At 58.3% G+C, this 18,367-nt stretch overlaps 7 protein-coding genes and 1 non-coding gene across 8 annotated transcripts; 6 read left to right on the top strand and 2 right to left on the bottom strand.

The window, feature by feature from the left end:
- Positions 1–3,948: 3,948 nt before the first annotated feature.
- A1Q1_00767 (uncharacterized protein) lies at positions 3,949–5,460 on the top strand (the record flags this gene model as incomplete). Its single annotated transcript, XM_014328461.1, has 1 exon — positions 3,949–5,460. The coding sequence occupies one exon, from the start codon at positions 3,949–3,951 to the stop codon at positions 5,458–5,460; it is 1,512 nt and encodes a 503-aa protein (XP_014183936.1).
- A 1,594-nt stretch (positions 5,461–7,054) lies between these two features.
- Positions 7,055–8,115, top strand: A1Q1_00766 (uncharacterized protein; the record flags this gene model as incomplete). The annotated part of the gene is made up of 2 exons (XM_014328460.1): positions 7,055–7,935; positions 7,980–8,115. 2 exons carry the CDS (start codon positions 7,055–7,057, stop codon positions 8,113–8,115), a joined length of 1,017 nt encoding a protein of 338 aa, XP_014183935.1.
- Positions 8,116–8,989: 874 nt separating this feature from the next.
- Positions 8,990–10,878, top strand: A1Q1_00765 (uncharacterized protein; the record flags this gene model as incomplete). Its single annotated transcript, XM_014328459.1, has 4 exons — positions 8,990–9,882; positions 10,191–10,363; positions 10,416–10,488; positions 10,527–10,878. 4 exons carry the CDS (start codon positions 8,990–8,992, stop codon positions 10,876–10,878), a joined length of 1,491 nt encoding a protein of 496 aa, XP_014183934.1.
- Positions 10,879–11,646: 768 nt separating this feature from the next.
- Positions 11,647–12,669, top strand: A1Q1_00764 (bifunctional MarR family transcriptional regulator, N-acetyltransferase; the record flags this gene model as incomplete). Its single annotated transcript, XM_014328458.1, has 1 exon — positions 11,647–12,669. One exon carries the CDS (start codon positions 11,647–11,649, stop codon positions 12,667–12,669), a length of 1,023 nt encoding a protein of 340 aa, XP_014183933.1.
- Positions 12,670–12,691: 22 nt separating this feature from the next.
- Positions 12,692–13,462, bottom strand: A1Q1_00763 (AT hook motif family protein; the record flags this gene model as incomplete). The annotated part of the gene is made up of 1 exon (XM_014328457.1): positions 12,692–13,462. The coding sequence occupies one exon, from the start codon at positions 13,460–13,462 to the stop codon at positions 12,692–12,694; it is 771 nt and encodes a 256-aa protein (XP_014183932.1).
- Positions 13,463–13,835: 373 nt separating this feature from the next.
- On the bottom strand, positions 13,836–14,588 carry A1Q1_00762 (AT hook motif family protein; the record flags this gene model as incomplete). The annotated part of the gene is made up of 1 exon (XM_014328456.1): positions 13,836–14,588. One exon carries the CDS (start codon positions 14,586–14,588, stop codon positions 13,836–13,838), a length of 753 nt encoding a protein of 250 aa, XP_014183931.1.
- Positions 14,589–16,488: 1,900 nt separating this feature from the next.
- Positions 16,489–17,967, top strand: A1Q1_00761 (aldehyde dehydrogenase; the record flags this gene model as incomplete). The annotated part of the gene is made up of 2 exons (XM_014328455.1): positions 16,489–16,518; positions 16,579–17,967. The coding sequence occupies 2 exons, from the start codon at positions 16,489–16,491 to the stop codon at positions 17,965–17,967; spliced, it is 1,419 nt and encodes a 472-aa protein (XP_014183930.1).
- Positions 17,968–18,178: 211 nt separating this feature from the next.
- A1Q1_t101 lies at positions 18,179–18,288 on the top strand. The gene has a single exon. It is a non-coding gene; the product is annotated as a tRNA-Ser (tRNA).
- The last annotated feature ends 79 nt before the right edge of the window (positions 18,289–18,367 follow it).

Below are 18,367 nucleotides of genomic sequence, written 5' to 3'. Positions count from 1 at the left end.
CAGCGTCTCGTCAGCGACAGTTTGGGCGTTTCAACTGCTGCCTCTCCTCTCAGTTGACTTGGTCGGGGTGAAGCTTTACCATGAGTGAACCTGCACGTCACGAGTGCTGTAACCGGGTTGCGTGATGAGCTGCTCTTGCTGTTTACCTTTGCTGGAACTGGAGCAACACTGAGACCCAAAGCGCTGGGCAGTTTTCACTCAGAGACTGAGCCGTGTTGTTGGAATAGAAACGAGAGATACCAAGGACTTGGCGTATGATGGAGACTCAGATAGAAAGGAGCGTCAGTTGAGGAGTGACCGCCTCTTCGGCAATGCAACATGTCTAGTCATGCCGCAACCAACTGTTGATACCTACCTACCTAGCGGACTTCCGAATTGCTGTTTTCTCTCAAGTGATGTCCGCGCCGGTCATGCAGAGCGCGGCGCGCCGCTCGGCGGCCGTAGCTTGCATCGCAGGCAACCCTCAAGCAAGTAGCCCGCCAGAGGGTACCAGTTCTTGAACGGTGTCCCAGCGTGGGTTCGCACTGGGTTAGCAGTTCTCGGCACAGTGTCAACGTGCGGTGATAGCTGGAACCTCGCGGCTGAGTGACTCTCATGTCTATCAAAGCAGGGAACCGTAGTCGCACTGTCAGTGAGTCAGTACGAAGGCCAGTGGGGTCTCGCAGCGGCTCAAAGGTAGAGACTGGTGTAGGTTGGTAACTGACAGCATGTTGATGATGCTTCGAGCATGAAGCATGCGTCTCGTAACATTGAGGCAAGTAGTGAGGCCACAGCGTGCAGCCGGAGGATCCCCCTGCCACGCGGCGCCAGTATGTAGCCGGTAGCGCTCGAACACGTGGCTCGACGGCGTCCCGACGGGTGACATGGTGGGTGGTGGGATCGGAGTCGGTGCCTTCTTGCGGCGCCCGGGATTGCAACGAGCCAGTGAGCAGCAGCGGAACTGTGGACAAGGTCGAATATCGCCGTGCCGTGCAGCCGAGGTCCGTTGGATGCCGTGTCGCAGTCGCTTCGTCGCCAGGCACACTGTCGCAACCACTGAGTGTCGGTCCTCCAGACTCGGTGCCGTTTCATGAACACAAGCTTTGGCAAACGTCACGACAAGCTGGCCACAAGCTCACATCGAGTTCGCAAAAGGCTCACGCTGCCTCCGAATCGACACGTTTCAGCGCTTGTTGTCTCCCACGGATTCGGAGGCAGTCGAGTGCACAACGCAAATGCTCATCAGGCGATTGGCGGGCTGGGACCGGGACGCTGACGGTGACAACCAGGCAGCGAGAGCGCATTGGACGCGACTTCTGGTGATCGAAACTGATCTGGGTTCCCGGACGGGAGCAAAGAGTGGCCACATGGACTGGTCTGGAGCTGGCTGTCGCCAGTGAGCTTATCACGCTTGCGACGTTGGCGCCGGCGAGACGAGACGCTGGCAGGTGGTTCGCACGCGGAAGCCACTGCTGAAACGCTGGCCAGGCCATCCCGATGGTTGTTCAAAGTGGAACGGCAGCTGGACCGACATTCGATCAACTCGGGTCCGGGGGGCCGTTCCAGATACGGACAAATATGGGCTGGGGCTCAAGGCTGCAGCAGCTACGCACTCAATATGAGGCTCAGAGCTGGTCTCACGTCTCATGCCACCCGTCATGCCCAGAACCTCACTCGTGCGCTCACGCCACCAGCGCCGGAGGCTGGCGTCACCAATAATTGCCCAGGCAAACCGAGGCTGCATGCTTCAAGCGCACGACACAAACGGCGGCAAGCATAAGTGAAGGAGAGATGAGACACGATCAAGTAACTCCAGCCCATAATGTCGCACGATGAAGGACTACTCAGTCATAGTCACGCATACCCCCGCAGACCGCAGATGTCATTCGGCAGACGCTGGAAGGGGGCGAGAACTCTAGGGGTAGGGTTCCGACATGAGGAGCCGGAGGTGGAGGCCAGGGGGCCGGATCGTGACCGCCTGGAATGAGGCTGAAGATTTCTAGACGGGGTCTAAGGTAGAACGAGCAATGTAAAAGCGCGTGCCTTGCGCTGAACGCAGCAGTTGTGCGCACGAGGCCTTTAGTGAGTGCTTATGATGTCAGTGCGGTGACAGCGATAAGATTTGTGTCACTGATAGGAGATGAGAGATCTTAGCACTCCCGGGTGTGCAGCCTGGTGGGTCCAGATCTATTCTCCTCACCCGCGGGAAGGCGAGGGATGTTAAGGGGGACAGGGGAATGTCAGCACAATGACAACTTGAGGGAGGGACGAGAACAAGTCCCAGTGTTGTGGGACGCTCTGCCCGCTCGTCAAGCCTTCGTACTCTTGGGCTTCTCTACGCGTGCTTCGGCCTCGTCCGTGTCTCCGCTCCAGTGCCTTCTGACACTCGTGCTTCCCCAGTTACATCTGTGTCACGTGATGAGAACCCCCACCTCCTTCGGTTGCCCTCGATCGATCACTTGATCGTGGACAAGGGGCCAAAATCGCGCCTCGGAAATTCTGATACGCACAAGCCGCCCATTGTCAGCCCCAGAGAGGGGAGCGATGGGCCCATCATGTGCCTCTCGTAGAACAAACCGAAGCAGGACATCCGACGCCAAATTGAGCGCGGCCAGTATCGCGTGGCAGACAAATTGTAAACAAACCGTCGAAACCGGTGAAACGACCGAGCGGAAGCAAAACCGCGCCGGGGGTCTATCGCGAGCACTGTCGAAGATACACCCACAAACTCAACTCTCAAACGTACAAACCTTATCATCCTGCGACGCTGCCCCGCAATGCCTCTTGCCTGCTCCCAGATCGCAGTTGTTTCGCTTGCCCACCACGCTAGTGCTTCCATCCTTCGTTGATCCGGCGTATCCCTGTTCGGAATGATCTCATCTACCCCCCAGTAATGTGAAACGTGATGGCCAGCGTGTCGCTCGGCTCCACCGCTGTGGGATCTCACATCGATCAACCGGTACCAGTATGATCTCGTGTCCTCTACGCCCGCCAGATCTCCACCGCTATGTCGCCTTGGATACTCTCAAGTGAAGGTTGGCCGCTGGCACTCGAGTTTCCAAGTTTCATGTTGCTAAACCAGTTGAAACATATTAACCTACGACTGCAAAAGTCTAAACCAGCATCGTTCTCACGTCGCTCGGCACTATCCACGAGCTCGTTGAGCTATGCAGCGTGCCTTGTCGTCCCCATCGTCTTTAACTTTGCTATCAACCCAAGGCATGGCGGTTGTAGTCGAGGCGAAGGTGCTGAACGTACGATTTCACCCCCAGCATGGGTTCGGCTCGCAAAGCGAGACCGCTGTGCTACCTCGTCTCGCCCACATCACACTACTGCCGGCCAGCCGCTTGTGACACAGCCATGCTGTGATCACTAGGACCGCCCAGACCATGCATGTTCCGGTGCCCGATAGACGCCTTCTGTTACGGTACCGGTTCTAGGAAAGTTTGGTCCCCTGGGTTCCTGGACGCCTAGTGCGTGGACATGGTTGCCTTCCATCTGGGCCCTCCGCCAGTGTCAGTTGCTCTCTAGGATCTCGGTAGGACCTCGCCGCCAGTCATCAGCGCATCAATCGCACGCAGCGTGTTTGACACACGAGTTGACGGGATCTCCCTTGCCCCAACCTTGATCTTGACCGTTGTTCTGATCATCACCGTCATTCCGGCCCCATTATGCTTCAGCATGGCCGACCCCGTGTCTGCGGCGTCGACGTTACAGCCTGTCCCGGGTATCGAAACGGCAACACGCCTCTTCCAAGCACGGGGGTTGATAACCGTGTTGTTCTTCAACTTCTCGGCAGCGTCTTGTGGTCTGAGTGATATATAAAGACCCGGTGGACCGTAAGCTATGCTCCTCGTATCCAACGGACTTTCATAACTCGACAACTGACTTGACGAGTTAAGGCTTCGACTCTGCCTTTGTCTCTCTTTCTATATCCACTTTCTTTTATCACTTCATCACCTCGACGTCATGAAGGTCTCTGCGCTCATCCTTGGCGCGGCCACTGCCGTCACCATGATGCCAGGTGCATCGGCCTACCCCTGGCTCGACCCCGATCTTTCTGAGCACGATCGTCGCCAGCTTCTCTCCGGCCTCTCCAGCATGCTTGGAGGTGGCGGTGGCGGTGGTGGTGGCGGTGGTGGTCTCCTCGGTGGTCTCCTCGGAGGGGGCAGCAACCAGAACGGCGGTTCTAATGCCAATTTCCTCACCGGCCTCTTCTCCGAGGGCAACTCCTCCGGAGGACAGGGCAAGGTCGGTCTCGGTGACCTCATGAACGCCTTCAAGGGTCTTACTAAGACCTGGAACCCGGCCGACATCCAGCGCCTAACCCAGGCCTTCCAGGAGGGCTCGACGGAGGTTCTCAGGCGCGCGGCTGCCAACCCCAAGTTCCCCGGCTGGCCCAAGAACCCCTTCATGGACAAGACCGCCGCCGACATTACCCCAGAGATGCTCTACGACGCTTATGGTCTGTGGCGCGGCGACTCCTGTGGTGACCTGCGTCCTTGGGGCCGCAACTCCTCCGGCTCGGCTGACTTCTCCTCGCGCAAGACCCCCTTCCGCGAGGACCTTACCCTCGAGAACTGCGACTGGGGAATCTGGGGCCCTGCCGAGAACGACGAGCACCCCTACCAGCCTGCTCCTGAGGGCGCTATGCGCGGCCCTTGCCCCGGTCTCAACACTATCGCCAACTACGGCTACATCCCCCGCAACGGTGTTGCTACCGTGCAGGAGCTCTTCGTCGGTGTCTGGGAGGGTCTCTCGATCGCCCCCGACCTTTCTTCTCTTCTCATCATGGCCGGTATCATCTTCAAGGGCGACATGAAGACCCTGACTGTCTCCATCGGTGGCGCTGTCCAGAACGCCGGTGTCGGTATCCGTGAGCACGGTATCCTCGAGGGCGATGCTTCAGTCACTCGTAAGGACCTCAAGCTCGGCAACAACTGGGCTGTCGACGAGGGTCTCCTCAACCAGTACAAGCAAGAGATCGAGCAGTACGGCAACGGCGATGTCACTCCCAAGGTCCAGGCTCAGTCTCGTCTCCGTGCCTACACCAACTCCAAGGAGAACAACAACGGCTTCGACTTCAACCCCCTTCGCGCGATCGTGGCTTATGCTGAGTCCGGTTTCGCCATGGAGGTCTTCCGTGGCCAGAACTCTCGCCAGACCCCCATCGACATCGACCACTGGTTCCGTCAGGACAAGTTCCCTCCCTACTGGTCGCGTCGCTCTGTCCCCATGACCGCTGCTGAGATCATCACCTGGGGCATGCTCTTCTACAAGGAGGCTCCGACCAACCCTGGCATGAACTTCGGCTTTGGCTTCACCAACTTCCCCGAGAGCTTCAACTGGCTCGGCACCGGCACTGTCTCCTCGAACGGATGTAACTTCCAGGGCTTCATCAAGACTCTGCTCCCCAACGGCTTCAGCGCTATCACCAACTCTGAGGCCATCGGCGGACTCAACGAGTTCAACTGCCAGTAAGCGCGCATTGCCGCCATCGCTGCCGCTGGTCCGGCCACCGGAGGCAGCACCCCCAAATATTAAGTCATTAAATGCGCGGGTCACATTTCCTCGCTCTAAACAGTAATCCTGTAGTCCTATTACTCTCCTGCCGCTCGGTACCTTCAAATGCACGTATGCTTTGTTTCGTTACTGCACATCCGATCTGCAATCTGCTTCGCTTGCCCTGGCACTACGTTGCCCGCGCGGCCGTGCGATCTCGTCGAGACATGGTGGAGGCGGAGAAATAAGCCTCGGTCCCTGTTTCGTACATCAGATATCAAGGTGGTTTCTGCGAAATTAAGTCGTCCCCGGCTCCCCACACCCCACCGAACCCCTTCCCCAGGTCCCCTCGTGTCAGCGCTGGAAACGCCCTGGAATTCCCCTGTTCAACGGCAGTGCGCAGTGTGCGCTGGAGGGAGGTACCTCTGCCCACCGCATCTGACGTCGCACTACGTCTGCACGCGGCCACACGATTCGGCGGCGTACGCCTTGGAGGACCCGGAATCGAGCAGGTGGTCGAATTGGAATCCGCCCAAGGCACTGGACCTCAAGCGGCCCCTGGTAGACACCTTGCCAGCGTCCTGATCGATGCCGGCAGCACTGAACTCTGCGGGCAGTGTATCGGTGCATGCTGACAAATGCATGCTCAGAAGCAGACGGGGGAAACGGGGGCCGGGACACTATGAAACTCTCCAACCCAACTTCTCGCCGCGTCTGGACAATCTCATGCATGCCTGACTCATCTCATGCTTCGGGCGGTACTCACATCAGCAGACATCACCACCACTCAATCACTGTTCAGCGAAACACTGGTAACGGCATAACACCCCTCACCATCGCCCTGTGCGGGCACGCGGGCGTGGCCGCGCTCGCCAACGCCACCATAGACTGTATGCGGCGCATGCAGACGAATACTTGGCCCCAGACTGGACCGGGACCTGATGTGGAGTCAACGTAACGTGATAGCGGGGGCGCTCTCCTCCAATGCTCCGGGCAAGGTCAGGACGTTGCCATGTACACAGCCGCGGGATTCAGAAGCTTCAGGACGTTACCGCCGAAACGAAGCACCAAAGCAACGGATTAACCCTGCCCGCGGGGACCGAGCAGAGGATGACAGCTGAGGGGAGCCGCGGAATTGTGGCTGAACGCCATCGAGTACGGACAGGTCCCGGCGACAGTCAACGGACGTCAGCCAGCGATGTTTAGACGTCATTCTCGCTATTGAGACTGATCACGCTGGCGGTAGATGCCATTGACCGACGTCCATGCAATCAATGCTGAGGAGCCCAGCTGCACTGACGACCAGCGCTGTATCGACCAAGAGTGAACACTACCTGGAACAAATGGCAGAACCTCCGATAGCCTCGGAGGCGTCCGACTGCACACTGGGAAGCATGCTTAACCGCGCCTTTGATGGCGTACTGAATGCCCCGCAGCACTTGGTCCAGAGAGCCTCTGGGATCCCTGATTCGGCTTAGTTCACTCACTCCAGTTGGAACAGCATTCATACAGTAAAGCGGAGACCGACAATCCAGGGGCGCGTATTCGCCACCTTCGCCCGGCAACGCACACCATGCTCGACTCTACATTCGACGGACGCTTCTATACATGGGAAAAGTATCCCGATTGGAAGGGCAAGTTCGGTTTCACAATGGCGAAGTGCCCGGAGACCGAGGAAACTCGACTGCATGTCGATAGTGGCGGGAAGAATGCTCCACGGCGTGCCGTGGTACGCTACCGCATTTCTCCATCGGTTGAGGGCAACTTGATACAGTTGCGGCGCAAGCTGTCGACGGATCCTTTCTTTTTCACCAGCTTCGTATACTACGATCAAAAGGGCAGGACGTGCGAGATCTCCCGCACTGAACTCGTAACAGCGTTTTACGCTCTGGTCGACCAGTGGCAGACGCTCTTCGATCTCGCATGCGCTGTGCATGCCGTTTGGAACGATACACCATGGCTGGATGAGAAGGGTGCTCCACTCTTGCCCAACTCGGAGGAGACCATTCAGCTCGACAACGAGCTGCTACCTCAAGTGCAGCTCGTCGCAAGGCACTGGGCACGGCTCTCAGTGCGCCTGTATAGGGAGGCTGAGTACTTTTCTCAGTACTTGCAATACTTCCTACGCCTAGAGCGCAAGGGCAAGATGCCTGCGGCGTTCTCACGGTACCCAGGAGTCATCTCTAAACCTCTCGATGACAAGTTCCAGCGCAAGAGGAAAATCAAGGTGAAGCACGGCCAGATCGACGACTGGGCTTTCCGCATGGCCCGTGTCGTCAATGACGGATTGCAGGACCATTGGCCCCGCGTGCAGTCCGTACGGGATAACACAAGCTGGCTCACAAACACCCTGCTCCGTATTCTCGAGGTCAAAGGATATGATGCCGAAGAGGAGGTCAAGAAGTATTATCCTCCGTTGAATAAGGATAGACACGTTCGCCTCAAGAAGAAGGAGTGAGTTCCAACCTTAAAGCGCGCTGACAACTACAGCGTGAAAGTTTGGTGGCTGTACGAGAATCTTGTTCCGGACTACCACTGGTCATCGGGATGGGCTCATCACGACCCGGCACACTGCCGCCAATGGAACGACCCTATACCCAGCTCCCTACCCAAGCCCGTAGTGCGCTCCGCTGAGAACGCCAAGCCACCCTCGGCAAAGAAGAGCCATAATGACTTAAACCCGATGACAGAACTGCCACCGTACAGTGCACAGACGGAGGGGGCGGCGACGGCCAGCTAAGTTCCGTAGAATCCGAATGTCATTATTGAGATAGCATAGTCCGGCAACGAATGGGTATCCAAGTTCGACCGCCTCTAGAGAGGAGAGATGGCACCGCAGTCTAAATTATCGCTGCGCATGTGTGAGAACTATTGCACTCAGTTGGTGCAGCTTCTGAGGCTGAGATCACATATAGAGTCGATTGCCGAGGTAGGCAGATCTCAGTCCACAGATTCGAAGCGAGGTGGAACTGCAATCCAGCGTATAGCAGTGCAAAGACCGAGGCACCTTGCAAATGCACGGCGGACACTTCCTCACCTCCGCCGAATGGAAGGGAGAGCGACATGGCACCTCCGCCCTACATGCACTCTACTTGGGCTCACGATCTGTCCACGTGGTTGGCACTGGAAAGGCCGGATTGACGATGTAAAGCGACCGTGGCACCTTCTCTCGTGTCTTTGATATGAACATATCCGAGTCTTGCGTAGCGAGTCGAACAATGATGCAAGCACATACTGTTACATTGCCCTGCGTATACTACGCTTTAACACAAAGAGCTCAGTGCGTTGATGGCTTGTGTGGGAAACTGCGAGCGGCTGCGCCCTCACCCGTTACAGTTCTCACGAGCGTATCGACCCAGCGTCGATGAGCTAGCTCCATTGATGGCGCTGTGCGCAAACGAGCTACGACGAGTGCCGAGGTTCGCAAGGTGTGACCATCTCATCCTCGCTGTTCACTACAAGAGCAGAGAAACTGGTTTTCACGTTCACAACCTCCTCAATATCATCCATGCGGAACTGGCACAACGTTATCGACAACGTCTGGACCCCATGGGATACGTTCCCCAACTGGCACTCAGCGTATAGCTTCGGGGAACGACCATCGCCATACACTGGTCCCAGTGTGCTGTACATTGACAGCAGTCCTTGCTTAACCCGAGGCGTAGTCCGATACCAGGCGGATCCCGAGGCACCTCCGCCCGCTCCTCTTCCAGGTGTCCTATCTCGACTGTTCGGGCGGCGTTGGACACCCTCTCACCCTATCTACTTCACGAGCTCTATATGGTACGACAAGGGCGGTTACACCTGCGAGTGCACCCGCGAGGAGTTGTGCCGGGCTTTCCACCGCCTCGTCGGGGACTGGCAGGAGCTGTTCACGCTCGCATGCGCGGCGTGGTCTGCGTGGGAAGCACCATTCCTAACCTACTGGGGCCAGGAGCTGGACGTCAATTGCCCCCAAGTACGCGGGCGCAAGAACCAGCTCTACCACCAGATAATACGGGATGCGAAAAGATGGAGCGCCTGCGCTACGGAGCTGTGGCGGGAGGTGGAACTGTTCGCGCAGTATTTGAGCCGCTTCGCCAGAATGGAGAGCTCAGGGGAGATGCCCCATGCTTTCAGCCGGTACCCAGGCAAAGTTGGTTGCAAACTTTCAGCCCGTTTCTCCAGGCCTGTGCGCATGAAAAAGACAAACGATATCGACGACTGGGTGTTCCGCTTCACGAAGATCATCAACCAGTACGAGAGCAGCTGGGACAAGCTTCACGGGATTCACAGCATGAAGGCGGTTCTGGTCAAGATTCGTACCGACATCCTCAATGCGAAGGGCTACGGACCCAGGGAAGGCGCGAAACACCTCAACGCCGTCACTGGTGTTCGGCATGTCCCGCCACCACCGGAGAGGTAGGTTTTGATTGTGCTCCTGGTGAGCTGACATGTCAGAAGGAGTGACCTGTACCGAGATCTCGTGCCCCAGTATTGTCTGGTGAAGACGGAGACTTACGCAGTTGCAGCTCCTCCTCGAGCAGTCTCGCAGTCGCGACCGCCGCCGCCGCCATCGTATCAGGCCAAAAACAGCAACGGGATTGCAGTCGAGACACCTCCGCCTCCATACACTGCAACGCCACGTGCATGAGAGGTTAGCCTCTCCTGACGGAGGATCTGCATGTAGGATTGGGCAGAGGGCAGCTGCGGTGGTCCACGGTGCGCAGGGTCGCGCAACCGCGGCGCATACCTTCACGTCCTGCTGGGCCGCATCGCGCCACCCCTCGCGCCCGTTCTCCCGAAAGCATTCAGCTCCTGCGGCGTTCTTCCCCCGATCCCGAGTCTGGAACCGCCCCCGTGCGACCTGCAGGCTCGGCGTGGGCTTCCGCTGCCCTCAGCGGTGAGTGATCTTCGATTTCTGTATGAACAGTATCTGAAACCTTCAGCCCTAGCCTGGCTCCTTTGGTGTGGCGGCCTCGTCATGACGGGAATGCGCCTTCATAGGCTCCAAGAGATTTCGCAGTTGTGAGTCTGTGTGTGTGTGGTACCACTCTAACTCCGAGGGCGATCGCCATCTGCGGTGTCATCGGCCATCGTATCGGGCACCATATGTTCAAGATTGCGGCCGCCCACAGGGCGGGCCGCTGGCCCACGGCACAGGTGTGGGAGTGGGGTTGTCTGTACGCAGAAACCCCACTCGACCCGCTGCCCGCTGCCACGACTACCCCAGCGGCAGTGGGTCCCGTGGCCGTCACCGCCCAAGACGACCCCTCGGTGACGGCCCCGGCCCGCACCTCTGCGGACGACGAGCATGTGCGCTCCCCTCTCCCATCGCCCGAGGGCGACACTGAGGAGGACGAGGGCGACACTGAGGAGGACGAGGGCGACACTGAGGAAGAAGAATGCCACCCGTAATTTTGATACCCATGCAATGCAAAATCAAGCTGCTTGCGCCGCAAATGCGAACTTCGAGCCTCCGCATGTCCTGTTATTGGCATTCCAAGGCAAACCCTCGCACTTGCCTAACGGTTTGGCAGACGGGCAGGAGATGCCAGCTGTGTCCTTCTGGCTGTGAAGAGGAGCCCGTTGTACTCGTGAGAATCGCTTCAGCGCAGCTCGGGCTGCCTCGCAGTCAAGCATTGACCCCAGATACTCCGTCATCCCTTTTCGAAGTTGCTCGAGTCGCTGGGGGGCCGTGTCGCACTGTAATCCGTCAGCGTTGGGTTGCCCGCAAGACGAGCTACTCATCTTACCAGCCGCAGCATGTGTCTTCATCAGACTAACTTCATTGCCAGCACACTCTATCGGCTCATACTGCACGCCGTAGTACTGCATGACCCGTGATAAAGTCCCTATTGCGTTCGGTGACTTCCATGTTTAAGACAGTCTGGGAAGGAGCGTTTGTTTCAAATCGGCTGCGCCGGTGCGAATCACATTGCACGGCCATGTCGTCGTTGAGCGCCCGAGCAGTAGCGGAAGCCGTCGCGGACGATGGCTGCTTTAGGTCGGCGCGGGGCATTTCCACTCGTTGACTCGGTCAACCTTTCGATGAGAGCAGCCAATCACATCAGCGGCATGTCATTTTTCACCCTCACCCCCACTTACCGTCCATGGGATATTTGACCGAGTCAAACTCTTTTTACGTCGGCGTTCTTCCCCACCTCCTCTCATGTCACTACCACCATGGCCATCCCCAACGACATGGAGGAGATTCATGCCCTCCGTCACTTCAACCGGTACTACACTCAGCGCATTTCTGTGCTGAGTCCACTGCACGATGCAGACCTCACGCTCGCCGATAACCGGGTGCTGTACGAGCTCGCAAACCCTCCCGGCGAGAGTACGGCTTCCGCAATCGGCAAGCGCCTCGACATGGACGCAGGCTATCTCTCCCGGGTCCTACGCAAGCTCGAGAGCAAAGGGTACGCTCGCCGAGAGCAGAGTCCGAGGGATGGACGCACTACCCTCCTCTCCCTCACGGATGAGGGGTGGACGGAGTATCGCGCGCTTCAGGAACGCACCAACGCCGAGATTGGAAACATGCTGGCCCCCCTGTGCGCCGAGAGGAGGGAGCAACTCATGCAGGCCATGAAGACTATCGAGAGTATTCTTGACCCTGTCACGGCTCCTGTACCTGCCACTGCATCGGCACCAACGTCGCCTCCCGCCAAGCGAGCCAAGCTGAGCGGTACGAATGGCACCGAACCCAAGCCCGAGGTCGAGCTCCGCGACCTGCGCACCGGCGCCGGCGACCTGGGCTGGATTCTCTCGGCTCACTCAGAGCTGTACTGGAAGGAGAAGGGGTGGAACGAGGAGTTTGAGCGGATTGTAGCGAAGATCGTTGCCGACTTCCGGCCCTCGGACCGTGAGCGAGCCTGGATCGCGACCGTCAATGGTGAGCGCGCGGGATGCATCTTCCTCGTCGCCTCCCCTGGAGACAGGAACTTCGCCAAGATCCGCGTCCTCCTCGTCACCCCTCAGGCAAGGGGATGCGGACTCGCCAGCCGCCTGGTGGATGCTTGCGTGAGCTTTGCAAGGGAGAGGGGATACGCCGGCATCGAGCTCGAGACGGAGGCAGGACTGGGACCGGCAAGGAGGCTGTACGGCTCGAGAGGTTTCAACAAGGTCGGAGAGGAGAGGAGCGTGGCTCCGAATGCGTTTGGAGTGGACGAGTTCGTATCTGAGAAGTGGGAGCTGGTATTCTAATGCATCACATCTACCTTCTACTCTAGTGCCAGCGAGAGTTGCATGCTGCCTCAGCAGCGGCGTGGCCGTAGTCCTCCCACCGCGCTTGGTTTTCAACATTGTCGGAGATTTTGCGACCCCTGAGAGGGACGTTTCGCCCAACACACCCAATGTCGGCCGTGCCCGTGAAAGTAGTGAGGGCATCGTTGAAGGTGATGCGGCCCATACTGGGATCTGGGTCGATCTCGCCGGTCCCAGTCTCACAGGTGCGCATGCACAGGTAGAGGCTCAGAGGAGCACTTGCCGAGCTCTCAGGGGCGGATTCGGTTTTGGCCGCCTTCGACGGACGACGATCTTCAGCATCATCAGCCTTGCGTTTCGTCCCCAAGGAAATGCCGTCGTTGTCCTTCCGTTCATGATGGCCATTGACGCTTTGTTTCTGGTCTGCCTTTGCAACCTCGTCGGCTGTCTCGAGATCCCTCAGCTTCTCCTCGCTGAAATAACTCAGCGCCTTGCGGTCGGCGCTCAGCATCATCACGCCCTCATAGATGCCGAAGTTGAAGGTGGCCTGGTAGAAACCGGCAAGAGGGGTGCTGGCTATGGACAGCTGGAGGTCACTCACATCGTCCCACCCGTTCTCGATCTCGGGGCAGTCGATCACGTACGTCCCAGCAATGGTGGTTGACTTCTTAACGCGGGCGCAGTACTCTGCGTGTTTGGCTGAGCGTTCCTTCATAACTGAGTCTTCCACATCAGAGTCATCGTCGTCTGAGGCCGAAAAGACATCGTCCTCGAAGTCGTGTTCGACGGGCATCCAAATGGGCATTAATAGGAGTTAAGTTGAGAGGTTTTGTGAGTGATGGGGATGAGTGAGCGGGAGCCGGTAGGAGAGCTTGCTCTTTATTGTTGAGCAGCCCAGCCCAACAATCAGGTTCTGGCCTGTTAGTGCTCTGCTAGTGCGCGCGCCTTCTCGATCTGCTCTGCTCCCGCGCCTCTTGCGCCTTGGCGCACGATGAATGCAACCTACTGGGGCTATCAAGGCTGCGAGCATGGAGGCGGGGCCCCAGCCGAGAAAACGCTCATCGTACTTTTCCCGACACCTTTTCAGTTCTGTGCTCCCCACGCACCAAGGTCAAGTATGCATATAGTTTGCCAGAGGATGCTATTGACTGATTGCAGCCCCCGAATCACCAACGGGCGGCCGCACTACAGTACTCCTCCCACTGCAAGCGCAGCCCAGGCTTACTCGAGATCTTGCGGCCGGTGTAGGGAACGTCATCGCCCTCGTACGTCATGTCCGAGATGCCGGCGAAGGTGGCGAAGTTGGGCGAAAACCTGATAGTGCCTCGCTCGGGTTCATAATTCATGTCCCCGCTGTTGACGCACCAGGAGCGCATGACAGTGTGGTAGACCAGCGGCTCAGCCTCGGACTCTTCGTGAACCTCCTCCTTGGCTTCCTCGCGATCCCCGTCGTCCTCACCATCCTCCCCTCCATCCTCTTCCCGGTCCTCCTCACCATCCTCTTCTTCATCCTCCTCCCCGTGCTCCTCGCCATCCTCCCCGGTGAAGTAGGCCAGAAGCTTCCTGTCGGTGCTGAGCATGATGGGTCCCATGGTCCTGCCAAAGTTGTACGAGGCCTGATAAACTCCAGGCAGCGAAGTCGTGCGGATTGAAAGAATGGGCTGATCCGGCCATGGGTCGTAGAGGGCTTTGCAGTCGATCAAATAGGTGCCTACGATGGAGGGGCTGTCTTTAGGACGGGCGAGATACTCGGCATGCATGTACGCTCGCATGCGTTCGCGTACGGTGTCGGGCTCGTCCTCTTCGTCATACGCTGTGGAGGGAGTGTGGGCTCCAGTTGAGGAGTAGACGTAACCGAGAACTATCCAACGGTGCGCTTGGTCGTCGTAAGCGATCTCTGAGCCTTCCAGGACACGCATGATGTGGAGATGAAGGGTGGTGAGTGGGGAGATGGAGGAAAGAGAAGCTTTGTCGCTGTCAAAAACTTATGCAGGCTTCATCAGCCGTCGTCAGCGGAAGCACCGGTTCGCGCAAAGAAACCAGGCTCCAGCTTCCTGAGCTAAAACAGCCTGCCATCGCGATTAACACTTCCATCGAGACTACTGAGATAACAGAATGCGCTTCAGACACGAGCGGAGAGGTCGTTTTGGTCGTTCTATAGTTAGGCTCATCTTGGCGTGCTCTGCGCCGTGGGTAGTGCAGTGATGTCGGGCTTTAGTGAAAGGACGAGTTGGAGGCAACACCGGCGGCTGGATAACCTTTCCCTTGTATCGGAGCAGTGAAGCGGAGGTTCCCTTCGGTCTGAGATGTTAGAAGAGATGTGAAAGCGCAAGTTCACCAACTAGGGATAACCGAACTTCTCACAGTGGGCTACCAAATATTGAATGCTGGTCTCACCTGAACTTCCAGGCTACCCGCACGTGTACCGAACATTATCAGTGGAACGGATCTGGGCAATGCTGTGCATTGTCGCTGATCAGGTCTATAAACAGAAGCATCCGAGGTGATGTCAGCCTGATACTCCCCGAGGCATGCTTTTCCACGGTTTCCTGAGTGTGCACATGCTGACCGCCGCAAACAAGGCCACCGGGGTGAGGGCCGAGCCGGCCGATAAATGCAGATTACAGGACTACCGCCCCCACCCGCAGACCTCCTCACGCTCAGCGTAAGGGCAGCAGTACATCGATACCTCCGTCCTGACAGTTGGCAGTGACGTCGCCGTCTCTGAACCCAGTGTTGCTCGTTCGGTGGGGAGGGCTAGGCGACGCAGATCCAATACAAAGAATACGGCGCGCCACAGCCACCGCCATCGGCGACGCCACTTTGCTCTGGGTCTGGGCTCTGTGAGTCAGCACTCCTCTCAAGGTGACGATCGGTGATCTAAGACCGCGGATACAGGCAGGTGTAGATCCAACCACGCGGACTCTACGCTCAGCAGAACAGCTATACAGGTCGTCCAACTTGTCGGCTGTCACGTGCGGCTGGTACGCGTCCACTCGTTAGACACTGTGCACTCGCTCGGGGCCAGCGGGCCAATAGTCTATTTTGGACCCAATTTGCTCCGCTGTCGGAGCAGTGCATTGCTGACGGTCGCTTCGCCGTGACCAACGGTCGAGCAGAGGCCGAAACAGGCTTGCACAGATCTGTGCCGCGGCCCCGGCTACGCCGACGCCAGGAACTATCTGTTCATTGACGATCAGGACCCTCATGACACCGAGGCCTTCGAGGTCGACGAGGGCTGCATCGAGCTTGCGCGTTGCCTGTGAGCTGCGCGGGCCATTCCGAGACGGACACTTTTCGGATGCTGCTTGCGGACGCTGTTGGCGAGGCAGGACGCTGGGGCATGCAGAAGATCTGACAAAGACTACGCCCTGCCCGACGCAGCTTAGCAAGGTTGCCCGCAGGGCTGGGGTCGGCTTGGTAACGTGTTCACGTCGTCGCGGGCGATGCACGATGGTCATTGGTCGTAGATGAGAGAGAGGAGAGGGAATAGAGGGTCCGCCTGCGAAGTTGGGCCAGGGACGCGGCGGCGGCATGAGGCGGGGACCCCGGCATTCGGTCATTTCCGAGCCGGATCGGAACTCTCCCATCGCGCTAATGGCGCGTAGCTAGTGTCCGGCGTCCGGGGCCCGGCGATTGACTTCTTGGGTGTGGTCTTGGGTGAGATGCGGCTTTCATAACGTGTTGCTTGGTGACAAACCCCAGAGCATCACCTGCGATCAGCCCTATTTAGTCTGCCTGCCAAGCTTGTCAGGCGACCTCTCTTCCCCACATCTCTTTCCCTTCTCCCACCCTCTTCAGTCAGACCAAAGCAGCACCATGACCGCGGACAACAAGCTCGACTGGACTGTGAGCCTGACCTCCCCTCACCACTGATTCCAGACCTTCACCAATACCATCGACGGAAAGCCTTCCTCGACTGCCAAGACTCGTCACGGCATCAACCCCGCTACCGAGGAGGCGTTGCCCGAGGTCCCCGTCGCGACTCAGGAGGATGTCGACAAAGCCGTCGCTGCCGCCCGCCGCGCCTTCCCCGCCTGGGGCAAGACCTCTTGGGACGAGCGCGAGAAGCTTCTGAACAAGCTCGCTGACGCTGTCGAGGCCAACGCCGATGGATTCAAGGACATCCTTGTTAAGGAGACGGGCAAAGCGATCTCGACCGTCGAGATGGAGTTTGCCAGCACTCCCCGCTTCATGCGTGCTCTCGCCTCGCTCCGCGTCAAGGACCAGGTTCTCGTTGACGATGACGAGCACACCGCTACCCTTCGCCACATGCCTCTCGGTGTCGGTGCCGCCATCGTCCCCTGGAACTGGCCCCTGCTCCTCGCCACCGCCAAGTTGGCTTCTGGTCTCATCACCGGCAACTGCGTCATCGTCAAGCCCTCTCCCTTCACCCCGTACAGCAACCTGAAGCTTGTTGAGCTTGCCGCTGGTATCTTCCCTCCTGGCGTCGTGCAGGCTCTCTCTGGCGGTGACGACCTCGGCCCGATGCTGACCGAGCACGACGGAATCGACAAGGTGTCCTTCACCGGCTCGTCGTTCACGGGCAAGAAGGTCATGGCCTCGTGTGCCCGCACCCTGAAGCGTGTCACTCTCGAGCTTGGCGGCAACGACGTCGCGATTGTTTGCGACGACGCCGACCTCGCCAAGACCGTTCCCGTCGTTGGCACCATGTGTTTCCTCGGCTCGGGCCAGATCTGCATGGACGTCAAGCGCGTGTACGTCCACGAGAGTATCTACGACAAGTTCAAGGCTGCCCTCATCGAGTTCTCCAAGCACATCAAAATGGGCGACCCCAACGACGCCGGCACGACTGTCGGACCCATCCAGAACGAGATGCAGTACGGCAAGGTGCGCGAGATGTACGAGGCCATCAAGGCCGAGGGCTGGAGCGCCATCGTGGGCGGACAGACGGACGCGCGTGACCAGTTCCCCAAGGGCTTTTTCATGCAGCCCACCATCATTGACAACCCGCCCGAGAACTCGCGCATCGTGCAGGAGGAGCCTTTCGGCCCCATCGTTCCCCTGCTCAAGTGGAGCAACGAGGAGGATGTGCTGAAGCGCGCGAACGCGAGCAAGATGGGCCTCGGCGGCAGTGTCTGGACCAAGGACCTCGAGCGCGGTCAGCGCCTCGCCTCCCAGCTCGAGTCTGGCTCGTCCTGGGTTAACTGTCACTTCAAGCTCGACCCCCGCGTCCCCTTCGGAGGAGCCAAGTGGAGCGGCCTCGGGCGTGAGCTCGGCACAACCGGTCTCGAGGGCTGGCTCGAGCCCCAGTCTCTCTGGGTTAGCAAGCTGTAAGGGTTGTTAGTTAAGGGATGAAGTACGTTGTATCGGAAGTCATGCAAACTTGTTCATAGCACATCATCTCCAGCACAACAAAGGCTGTGCGTGCGTGGTTCTAGAGAGCGGCTCCGAGGGAACGGCTCCGAGACGCTGGACATCGGAGAGGGGCGAGGCGATCGAGGGCGCACGGCGATCAAGGGCGCAGGGCGCAGGTTTCAAGCATCAAGGCGTTGTGGCGGAGCGGTTAACGCGGTTGACTAGAATGGTCTCTCCTCGGAGAGGGATTCCGGAAATCAACTTCCTTCGGGAGCGCATGTTCGAATCATGTCAACGTCGTAGCTTTTTGCGTGTGTCCTGGTTGGCTTTTTGGTGCTCTTATGCATCCTGGGTGCTGTAAAAGGGCGCCGAATGCCAA

Source organism: Trichosporon asahii (genome assembly GCF_000293215.1).
Source record: "Trichosporon asahii var. asahii CBS 2479 unplaced genomic scaffold scaffold00003, whole genome shotgun sequence".
NCBI classification, from domain to species: Eukaryota; Fungi; Basidiomycota; class Tremellomycetes; order Trichosporonales; family Trichosporonaceae; genus Trichosporon; species Trichosporon asahii.
The sequence above is the reverse complement of the archived record's forward strand: the minus strand, read 5'-3'. Positions and strand labels throughout refer to the sequence as shown.